This window comes from Spinacia oleracea, chromosome 1 (genome assembly GCF_020520425.1).
Source record: "Spinacia oleracea cultivar Varoflay chromosome 1, BTI_SOV_V1, whole genome shotgun sequence".
Taxonomy (NCBI): Eukaryota; Viridiplantae; Streptophyta; class Magnoliopsida; order Caryophyllales; family Amaranthaceae; genus Spinacia; species Spinacia oleracea.
Window position 1 is genome coordinate 93,985,693 of NC_079487.1, and position 11,044 is coordinate 93,996,736.

General features: G+C 34.3%; 1 protein-coding gene and 1 non-coding gene across 2 annotated transcripts; one reads left to right on the forward strand and one right to left on the reverse strand.

The window, feature by feature from the left end:
* Positions 1–5,353: 5,353 nt before the first annotated feature.
* On the reverse strand, positions 5,354–10,283 carry LOC110777527 (agamous-like MADS-box protein MADS2). The gene is made up of 8 exons (XM_021982133.2): positions 9,712–10,283; positions 6,931–7,009; positions 6,647–6,708; positions 6,467–6,566; positions 6,153–6,194; positions 6,009–6,050; positions 5,769–5,914; positions 5,354–5,654 (listed from the first exon to the last, which is right to left on the reverse strand). The coding sequence occupies exons 1-8, from the start codon at positions 9,894–9,896 to the stop codon at positions 5,546–5,548; spliced, it is 765 nt and encodes a 254-aa protein (XP_021837825.1). The 5' UTR covers positions 9,897–10,283; the 3' UTR covers positions 5,354–5,545.
* On the forward strand, positions 7,061–7,133 carry TRNAE-CUC (transfer RNA glutamic acid (anticodon CUC)). Its single transcript has one exon. It is a non-coding gene; the product is annotated as a tRNA-Glu (tRNA).
* Positions 10,284–11,044: the final 761 nt, after the last annotated feature.

Consider the following 11,044-nt stretch of genomic DNA (forward strand, 5'->3'; position numbering starts at 1 on the left):
TTGTTTAGGAATGTGTTTTCTAAGTGGTAGTTTTGTTACATCATCGAACTTATCGCTTATAGCGGGGGACCAAATGTAGGCGTCTACACTTCCTCGCCCGAAAGGGTCAAATTTGACAAACACAAAATTATCATAAGTTAATTGACGAAAAGAAACTAAATTCTTAATGATTTGAGGAGCATACCAAAAAAAATTGAGAGTAAAGGGGAGGGGTGGGGTTTAGGAAGCAGAGTTATTGTCAAACCTCTAACTGGTATTTTAGAGCCATCACCAACCATAATATGTGAATAAAAATTCCGCCAATTAACAATAGAAAAACTAATACCTAAATAATTCATGAGATTGGAAGTAGCACCCATATCCATATACCAATTATGTTCTGGAGGTTGAAGATTCAGAGTATTAAAGAATGTTGGCAAGTCTATGGGTTGGTACGTACTTCCAGGAATAAAAAATGCAGTGTTAGGCTGCGTAGGAGTCGGACCCAAGATATCTTTTGCTTGGAAATTGTTGTTGATGTTGTGGACGCCATTGGGATGAAATTTATGGGTAAGGACATGGGGAATATGGACGTCAAGGCGCAATCCAAGGTCCTAAAAATTGTTGCACGACCTACTGTTGAGCTTGATGGCCACAACCGTTCCTTTAATAGTACGTTGCCATAATTTTTGCCATTACTGTGTCAATTCTTCTTCCCTTTTCCATTCCTTTTGCCACCACCGGAATGGTTACCCGCATTACATCTTCCACCAAAACCATGATGAGGCGCGATGGTGTAAGCAGATGAATTCTCCGCCAGCCACCAGAACAGTTCAGTGTGCTCATTTTCTTCACGTGTGCGTTGTTCTAGATCGAGCATGGTGCACTCCTTAACAAAATAGGACAATAGGTTTCCTTGCTGAATTAACGTGCCCACTGTCTTGTACTCAAGCGCGAGCTTCGTAGCCAATTGAAGAACCAAACGGTCCTCAGAACCACGGTAGCCGATAGGGCTGAGCACGGGTCGGATATCCAATCCGAAATCACACTTCGTATCGGATATTTGTAACCAATAATTCCAAAAAATAGTATCTGTATCCGATTCGAAAATATTCGGATATCCGTTATCCGATATCCAAAATTTTCGGATCAGATATTACCGGATATCCAATATCCAACTTTTTTCAATGCATCTTCAAATTGCGCGTACCTAAGTGGTTGCTAACGTTCAGTTTTCATCAAATTTTCTGGCATCGTATTTGATGCTAGGATATTAGTTTTTTAATAAAAGATACACATTTTGATCTAATAACTTTATCATCATTTGCAATCGATTAATTAGGCCATCAAGTAATTCGAAAGACTAAAAAACCCAGTTTGGATCTCAGATCTTGTAGAAAATAGAAAATTCAAGAGATTAAGTATAATTCGCACAATAAGAAAGTGGGAAACAAGATTTTAAAAATAAAGAGAGATGAGGAAGATATGTACACATATACGATAACTTGAAGTTTTAGGAGGTTTACAAAAGACAATGAAAACTTGAAGGGGGACGACGGTGGGTAAGCATAAGGATATTAGGTTTTAAGTTTTGATTATCTCATATTCTCATTAGACTAGAGGAAAGAGAAAAAGGAGTGCAAAAAGTGGGTTGGGAAAGACCAATGAGTAAAGGAGTGTGAGATATGGGTTAGGCAAGTTAGTAGTATTTAGGTGGACCTGTCTTATTTCGCAAGTTATAACTCGCACAAGTGGCGAGGCTAAAGGTCTTTTTGGTTCCAAATATTTTAATGTTTCGGATATTTTTCGGATATCCAAATTTTCCAAATTGATATCCGTATGGGTATCCAATATCCAAACTTTCGGATCGGATATCTGATCCGAATTTTGATTTTGGATCAGATATCCTAAAAATCGGATCAGATACGAATCGGGTTTTCTGATTTTCAGATAATCAGATAGTTTTTCTCAGGCCTAGTAGCCGGTAGCGGCCAACTGGTCAGACATCTTTCAATTCAGAACAATAGTCATTTAGAAAAAAGTAATTTTGCAGTTTGATGGAACCGAAACGATTCTCAAGATGCACAACCCGACTTCCTTTGTTATTTTGGAAAAGGTTACGGAGGTTATCCCAAGCCACCATATTTGTAGCATTTTCATCAAGAATTTTATACAGAAGGTCGGTTGAAATCGTGTCTTAAATCCACCGGAGAATGGCGACATCAAGCTGTTCCCACATCTTGTCACTAAGATCCATAGGGCACGCTATTGTCGGGTCAATCTGATCAAGAACATTGAAGACTTTGGCATGGGTGCGGAAGAGTGTATCCCATGGGGAGTATTACACCTTGTTAATGTGAAGGACAAGAAAAACAAGGTCGCGGATGTTGGTGACACTCAACGCCGAATGATAAGCGTTGACAACTGTGGATACAAGAGGGGTATTAACAACAATGGGAGTAGAAGGTTCCTTGTCGTCAGGCATGGTTGAAGAAAAGAGAAGAATAGAGGGAGAACATAGAAGAAGAACGGAGAGGAGGATCGAGAGATTGGTGGCTAGGATTAGGGCTTGATACCATGTAAGATGAGATAATTCTCCTTGAGGAGGCTTTGATTGATTATTAACAATATATAGTAATCTTAAGTAACCTATTATATTTAGGCTAACTATGGACAACATAAAAATGTCTAACATTGATTCAAAAGTGAACAAATAAAGTTTAACTAAAAAAATTTCTTTTGTATTTTTGGTAGAAGAGGAACAATTTTGAACGTAGAAAAGCGATCATTTGATACAATTCGACTAGGTGTCAATCAACAATGGAGTTATAAAACTAGGACTTTGTGTTTGCCTTTCTTTTCCGGACTACGGCATATGGGCCTTATGTTGGGTTATCTATGATCTATCTAAACTATAAGTCCAACCCATTTAATAGTCCCCTTCGGTTCCTTACCCGATTACTCTCAGACTTGTCACAACTTACAAGGGTGGTAATTAGTAAATGCGTAGATGGAATCATGGGTGTCAACAAAGAAGTCTATTTGGGTTTCGCTCGTCAAACACATCTATCTATCTATCTATCTATTACTCCCTCCATTCCCTTTTGTTCTTCCCCTAAAGAATGTTGGGTGTAGTTTAAAAAAACTGAATCTTGGTTTGTATTGGGATATGAGTAATGATTGGGTGTAAGAATAATGATTGGTTGTAAGAGATTATATATTTAAAATAAAGTAAGGAGAGAGAAAATATTAAAGAAATAATATAATTGGGAGATATTTTATTATTAATAACAAAAAAACAGATTAACTTCAAACCAGAAAAATCAATCAAATTTCGAACAAAAAAATCAAGAAAAATCAAACCAGAAAAATCAAGAAAATTAACCAAAAAAACCCCATGAAATCGACAAACCAAACCAAAAAAACTCAGAAAATCGACAAACCCAGAAAACAAAAATACCAAGAAAATCATCAATCCCAGAATACCAAAATACCCAAAAAATTGACAAACCCAGAAAATTCAAACCAAAAAATCAACAAAAAATCAACCAAAAATTCGGAAAAAATCAACCCAAGATTCGACCAAATATAACCAAAAAATTCGACCAAGATCAAGGAAAAAAATCAACCAAATCAACTCAAAAATTCGACAAGAAATTCGACCAAAATCAACCCAAAAATTCAAACAAAAATCAACCTAGAAAATCGATAAAAATCAACCCAAAAATTCGACCACAATCAACCCAAAAAAATAACAAAATTCAACCCAAAATTCGACCAAAATCAACCAAAATAAATCGACAAAAATCAACCAAAAAACCATACCAAAATCAACCCAAAATTTCAACAAAAAATAACCCAGAAATTCGTAAAAAAATCGACAAACATCAACCTAAAAAATTCGAAATAAGAAGGCAAAAATAAATTCAAACCAACGTGATCTCAATATCACGATTTTGAGGATTTAGAGGCCAAATTCGACCATGAAAACTCTAGATCTAGAGTTTTCATGGTCGAATTTCACCATCTAAAGCCATAATACGCATTCTACAGCTTTTTCCGGCGGGTGGTGGTGGCGGAGGTGTGGTGGTGGTGGCGATCTAAAATTTCACCTCCAGATCTTAAGAACAGAGATATTGTGGAGGAGAGAGAATCTTAGAGTTTTAAGAAATCAGAGATTTTGGAGGAGAGAGAGAGAAAAACGTGAGAGTAAGATGGAAAATGAAGAAGAATTTGGGGTTCTTGAGAGTTGCAGAGGTTTTGGAGGAGAGAGAAAGATAGAGCAAAATGAGAGGAGGAAGGAGAGAAATGAAGAGAGAGAGAGAGAGAGAGAGAGAGAGAGAGAGAGAGAGAGAGAGAGAAATGAATTTTGTCATGAATTCATGATAGGGACGGTTCAAATGGGTGGGGAAATGGGGAAGATTTAAGAATAAAATAAGGAAAGTGGTGAAATTTAGGTGTGAATAAGAGTAGAATCTTAAGGTTTTTTGGTAAATAGTGGGGAATCTTAGGGTAAATTTGTAAAAAAACTATGGCCAAAAATAGTAAAGATTCAGTAGGGGAAGAACAAAAAGAAATGCTAAAAAAGGAAATGGGAAGAACAAAAAGGAATGGGGGGAGTACTATATACTAAGAGAGACACCAGGAATTGCACGTGTTAATTCCTGGTGTAATTTTTTCCCGCCAAAAACCACTTTTCCAAAAAAGATGTATCTGTTTGATTTTATAATTATACTCTACCTTTTTTATAAACTATTTATGTATGGAAACAAAATTTAGTTTATAAATTATGACAATAATAGATACTACGTACGACGTAATAATAATTATTCTAAATTGTTAATATTTTAGTCAAATCGCTATATTAATAATGGAAAATATATCACTCAATATTGTCGTCAAATTATCATATTAGCATTTTTAAATATGCATATTAGATGAATAAATTTAAACAAGTATATTAAAAATGTTATAACTATGCAATAGTTTGGGAGATATTCAGTTTAATATTTTGTGAAAAAAAATAATAAAAATCCGTGTGTGCACGGGATATAATCTAGTTAAGGATAAAGTAGACCAGATCAAAAGTCGGGCCGGATCGAGAGAATAAAAAACTGCCCATTGTGTCAGGCCGGGCCGGGCCAAGGTTCGGGTCAATTTTGTGTGCCCAAAACCCACTATTTCAAATTAGCGGGTTTTTTGGGCCATTTTTGGACCGGGCCAACATTAAAACTAAAAATATTGTTTTGCGTTGCCCAAAGCCCGCAATTTTTAAAAAAGTTCAGGCCGGGTCGGAGTAGGCTGTCCTAAAAACCCGCTAATTTTCGGGCCGGATTGGGTCGGGCCAGCGGGCCGGACCCATGATGATCAGCTCTAGGATAATGTATACTTCCATCTGCTTATAGTCTCCCTGAAACAAAATTCAATTACAAACCAAAATACAAAATTAATTAAGGTCTAACAATTCCTTAATTAGAGTCTTGTGCTCCTATAAGAATTATTATTAGGAGTTACACACACTTAATTAGCTTGCTGATGGACTTTACATTCTCCATTAATTGCATGATTAACTGAAGCATCCACCTTGCATCCACCCTGGTAAGAAACCTGGGACTTGAGTCACTTGATTATGTGTTGTTCCAACATTCATCTGGTCTGAAGTTTCTGGGTTATACCTGCATCAAACCACCCAAAAACAAAACTTTATTTTCGACTTTTGAGATCGATCTGTTACAAAATCTAATGTCACTCTTAGGTTTCATAATATGCGTAGTAGGTCATGAGCTTACCCTATTTGCAGGGTAGGATTGCAACCAAGGGGCTGGAAGTTTAACAGCCCCTGAGATTGAGAATGCTGCTGTCCATAGTGAACATTCTGGTCGGCATTATCCCAGGGTTGTCGGAATTGAGCATCCTTTACCATTATTCGATCAAGCTGCCAAAAATCATGAACATATCAAGCTAGGATAACTTATGCATATATATGAATACTGAAGAAAATGAAATTACGATACAGTAAGCTTCGTTACCTCGGTCTTCAAAGACTTATTAGCTTCCATGAGTGAATGTTCCTGAACACAAAGTAAATTGGCATAAATCTATGTTTTCTAAAATTGATCTTACAGATTCAAAACTGTACAAAATGTTCATGTGTATAGTGTATAATTAAGTACCTTGTTTTGAAGGTCCGTAAGTTGATCCACCATTGATTGTGTCTACATACATATAGCAGCAATCACAAACATACTTTTACGATTTAGTCCATATTCAATAAAAGATATAGAATAACCTAAAATATTTCATGGCTAACACGTCTCATAGTTGCAGAAAAGTACGTAGTTGAAATAACACTCTGTGTTATGGTGTGAAAGTCCATCACACACCATTACTATTTACTACGGAGTATAATTTATCATATAATTTACTACGCATAATAATTTGTAACAACAAACCAACATTCATTTGTCAAAGAGTGCACGGTTAATACCTTAGTTGACCTAATCTGCTTCAGAGAAGACTCCAGCTGCCTTTCTAGCTGATCAAGCTCCTTCACGTTCAGAGGTCCCAAATCCTCTCCAAGTAAATTCCTGAATCAATTATAATGAAATATTACCTACATTCTCGAACTTCAATTAACCATTTTCAAATTAATTAGTAGAGTACCTACCTTTGAGTTCGTTGGAGTGATTCATGTCTAGCTTTCAGTTTCAAGTATTCCCTGTAGCTGTTCTGTTGGCAGCAAAACATAATCAAATTTCAACTACCAAGTACTTCGTATTTGTTTTCCTCAACCGCTCTAAGTCTCTAACATACCAAGCTTACATATACATGCTCAGATAGCGCATGATAAGCAAGAATAAAGAAATATGATAAAATATATTCGATATTCTATCATATAGGATAACTGCATTATCCTCAATAAAATAAGGGACAAGATTAGAAAATTAATACCTCAAGCTCCTTAGATGGCTTGTTGACTTCCACTCCTCCATAGCTGCACTTCTGATAACGCTCAAGGGTTTTTAGCATGCTGTAAGAATTGTTTGGGTATTATAATTATGAAGAAATTAAGCATCACTAATCCGTTGTAGTCTAGTTGCTTAGGATACTCGGCTCTCACCCGAGAGACCCGGGTTCAAGTCCCGGCAACGGAACTTTTTTCCCCACTTTCTATATACTCTAGTACTTTACCCTATTATCAAAACAAGCACCTTTTTTATTTATTTTTTCAAAACACACACAACAATTGAACTAAGCTAAGTAACCCTTACAAAATTAATTTGTAAGTAGTACTAACAATTCTACATTTTTGTGTAACAAGTAGAATCAATCTGATAGTTTCTTCCAAATGTTCTACGTTAAATGGTTACCTTTGAATGAACAAGGATTGATGACTAATTAACTCAAGCGGTAAGCATTTTTATAGCTTTGAACTCCTCTTTTCACACTCTTCCTAGTTCCTACCTTAAAATCTAGAAAACGATAGAATTCTTCATTTTCATGGTAGATTAGTAGGTTAATCCTCAAGAGCCGAGTTTGTTGGACTCTTGTACAATTCTACTGGACTAACATACATGATACATGTATGTGCATAATTAAGCTATGTACATGTATATGGAGACTCTTACTAGCTAGTATGTTACTTTCCTAGTTAAGAGAGTTATACCATGGTTATAGTGAGTTCATAACGCTATACAACGTGTTGATATAATACAAGTACAACTGCCTAACTGACCGAAGTAATCTAAGCATTTGTACACTGTAAATAAGGATAAGGTGCGGCTAATACACAACAAACTTTAAACGACAGATGGTTACCTAAAGACAACAAGGTTATACATTTAGCATCAGTAAAAATAAAGATCCAGCAAGCAAAAATGGCAAAGTAGTATCAACAAGCTTATACAGAAAAATGTCGCAGTAAGCCAGTCATTGATTCTGTATCTTATAGTGATGAACACAACAATGTAATTAAAGAGAGGAATGTTAACATGAAGAGGGGGAAACTCGGGCAAGCAACCCAAGACAACCATGGGCATAGTACACGTACAATTGCTCTAAACTAAGATTAAAATTAATCATTTAAAAGAGCTTTATGTTATTTTCATAGATTCAGCTTCTTTAATTAACTTGCTTTCTTCCCCCAAAATCGAATAGTATAAGTCTCTTTTTTTTTGGTGCGAATGAGCCACAAGGGCAATATAAATTACAAATGGGGGCGGGGGGATTCGAACCTGAGACCTATTGTACACAGGCCCTCAGTCTTAACCACTAGGCCAAGACATCATTGGTGAATAGTATAAGTCTCTAAGTGCATGCTTATACAAATTGCCTCAACCTCTTAAATGTGGTGCAAATGAAATGTTTACATTTACTTAATTAATTAGTGCAAGTATAAACAACATTGTAGTTTTGTGTGCATCCGTAATTATGAGAAGTTGACATTATTACAAGCCAGAGGAAACATTTATTTGACAAAATACAAAAAAAAAAAAAAAATACTGTGTTAAGATAGGAAAGACATGAAAACAAATATTTTGTGTATATGCATGTATTGTACACAAATTAACAGGGTAATATTGTAAGCACAAAATGCTAATTTTTATATATACTTCGTTTTTTTGTTGAAATTATTCACCATTGTTATCTTAGTTAGGGTTATCAGGAAACAAAAGAGTCGATATATAGCAAGCAGGCCATATCGAAAGTTAGGGGCACAAAATAAGGAATTCAATTCAATAAAATCATTGAAAGATTCACAAAAATGCCAAGTTATGAACTCCACATAAAAAATTTATTATCTCCTACCGATTCATGCCCGGCCTTCAAAAATATGTTCCATTTAATTGGACATTCCACAAAAGGCAAACATAATGTTCTTGGTTGTAGACATTATCCTTTAGGAAAATCTCTAATTAACTCCTTTAACAATTAAGACAACTACAAGAATTATCATAAAATAAGACCCCCAAAAAAAGAAATTAGCATAAAAAATTAGGGTTTTCAATTTTCATGGCCAAGAAGATTGAAACTCGCATTGTAATGTATTTTTACTATCACATCTTTTATATGTTGCCAAAATGTTAGCTTTACTAACAGAATTATGCAAGAATTAGCTTTGCTTGATGAACATGGAAATCAAATCTATAATATACTCATAGTATAACTTATTCAATAAATCAAGAATCAAATATAACTTTATTATGTGTAATCAATTAAGCCTCAAACTCAACTTAACTAAAACAAATTAAAAAAGGTTGATCTTGACATATTTCACTAGTTATGAACTTTCACCAAAACAATTAAACATCCAATGGACAAAGAATTGCACAGGTATATATTAAACTGATCTACTAAATCTGTAATATTTACTAAAGTAACAAATAAACATCATTTCATCACATAAAACAAAGCTGCAATCCAAAGATCCCCTCTTTAATCCATGAACTAACTCAAGATCTTTCATTTTAATCAAAACTAAATAATAAATACATCTTTTGTAAAAAAAATGTTCAAAAAATTACACACCCGAATTTTTATTTTCAATAGTACTAACCAGATCTAGTTTCATTTCCATTTTTGGCAAAATAAACATGTGATAGAAATAAACCCGGCCAGATCTCAAAACACTAAGACGTCCGGCCGGGTTATTAAATTTTAGGATTGTAGAATCGTAATAAAATAAAATAAAATAAAAACATATAGCATGATGATGATGATGATGATGATCACCTGGGTCCACTGGCGAATTCATAGAGTTTACCACGGCTGGAGAAGATGATGAGAGCAACTTCAGCATCACAAAGAACAGAAAGTTCATAAGCTTTCTTCAACAAACCATTTCTTCTCTTAGCAAATGTAACCTGCCTGTTTATTTTGTTCTCTATCCTCTTTAGCTCTACTCTTCCTCTTCCCATTTTTTTAAATTTTACCTCTTTTGTTTTTATAAATATTATTTATTTCCTTCAAAATATTAATTATTTCTTCTAATAAAATGCTTTTGGTTAAATCTAACAACCTTTTTCTAGGTTGTCTATTATATTTTTGTTAAAAATTTCCCTTCTTCTCTTAGACACTACTACTGCTACAACTACAACACCCCCAAATTTGTGCAAATTTAAAGTTTTCTAGTAAGAAAGAAGGTTGGAATTAACCCTAAACAAAGCTAATAATAAGAAACATGGAAAAATGAAGAAAAAAGAGGAGAGAGAAATGGGAAGAAAGAAAGAAAGAGAGAGAAAAGTTTGGGAAATAATGCAAAGTGAAGAAGGTTTTTTGCCAGAATGAGGTCTACCAACAGAGGGTTAGGGTTGGTATATGTGGTTTCGTCAATACATGTTCATTTTTTTTTTTATTACCATGTAGTTTCCTCATCTACTTTTTTGTTTTAATCCACATGCAATATTTGGAGCGTGATCGTTAACTCCTTAGCTTATTCTAGGTTTAAGCTACGGTTTTCTTTAAAATAACCATGATTAGTTTCCTTATTTGTACGAAGTGTTAGAAGTGATCATGAGTCAAGTAAGGGCCTGTTTGTTTCAGGGCTCTGTTCTGTTCGACTTATTTTGACTCATTCAAATAAAACAAATTCAGACAAGTTCAATTATGTTCAGATAAGTTCAGTTATGTTCAGATAATATAAGTTCAGCAAAAATAAGTTTTTTTTCAAACATTTTCACACACAATAAGTTTTTTTCAGAAAAAATAAGTTCAGATAAGTTCAGTTAAATTCATAAGTTCATATTATATAAGTTGAATCAAGATAAGTCCAATAAAACGAAGCCTTATTTTAATTTTAATGTCATCTAAAATAAACTCAAATATACTCAATTCAAATAAGTTTTGTAAAATAAGCTTTTTTTCATGACAATTTAACACTCATATATATTATTTTCAGCAAGAATTAAGTTAATTTGATTAATTTAAGTTGAATAAAGCACAGACTAAGACCAAAATTTGAGTCTCTTAGTTAAAACAAAGTTTTAGGCTAAAGTGATCATGAGTCAAGTAGTACCAAAAATCGTGTTGAGCATGGTTAAAACAAAGTTTTGGGATGAAACTTTCT

Bases quoted from the DNA above. Each gene is read 5' to 3' on its own strand.
- LOC110777527 (XM_021982133.2), bottom strand. From the start codon at position 9,896: ATGGGAAGAGGAAGAGTAGAGCTAAAGAGGATAGAGAACAAAATAAAC. The intron at 7,010-9,711 runs GTGATCATCATC...CAATTCTTACAG, and splicing joins GAATTCGCCAGTGGACCCAG to CATGCTAAAAACCCTTGAGC. The intron at 6,567-6,646 runs GTAGGTACTCTA...TAATTGATTCAG, and splicing joins TCACTCCAACGAACTCAAAG to GAATTTACTTGGAGAGGATT.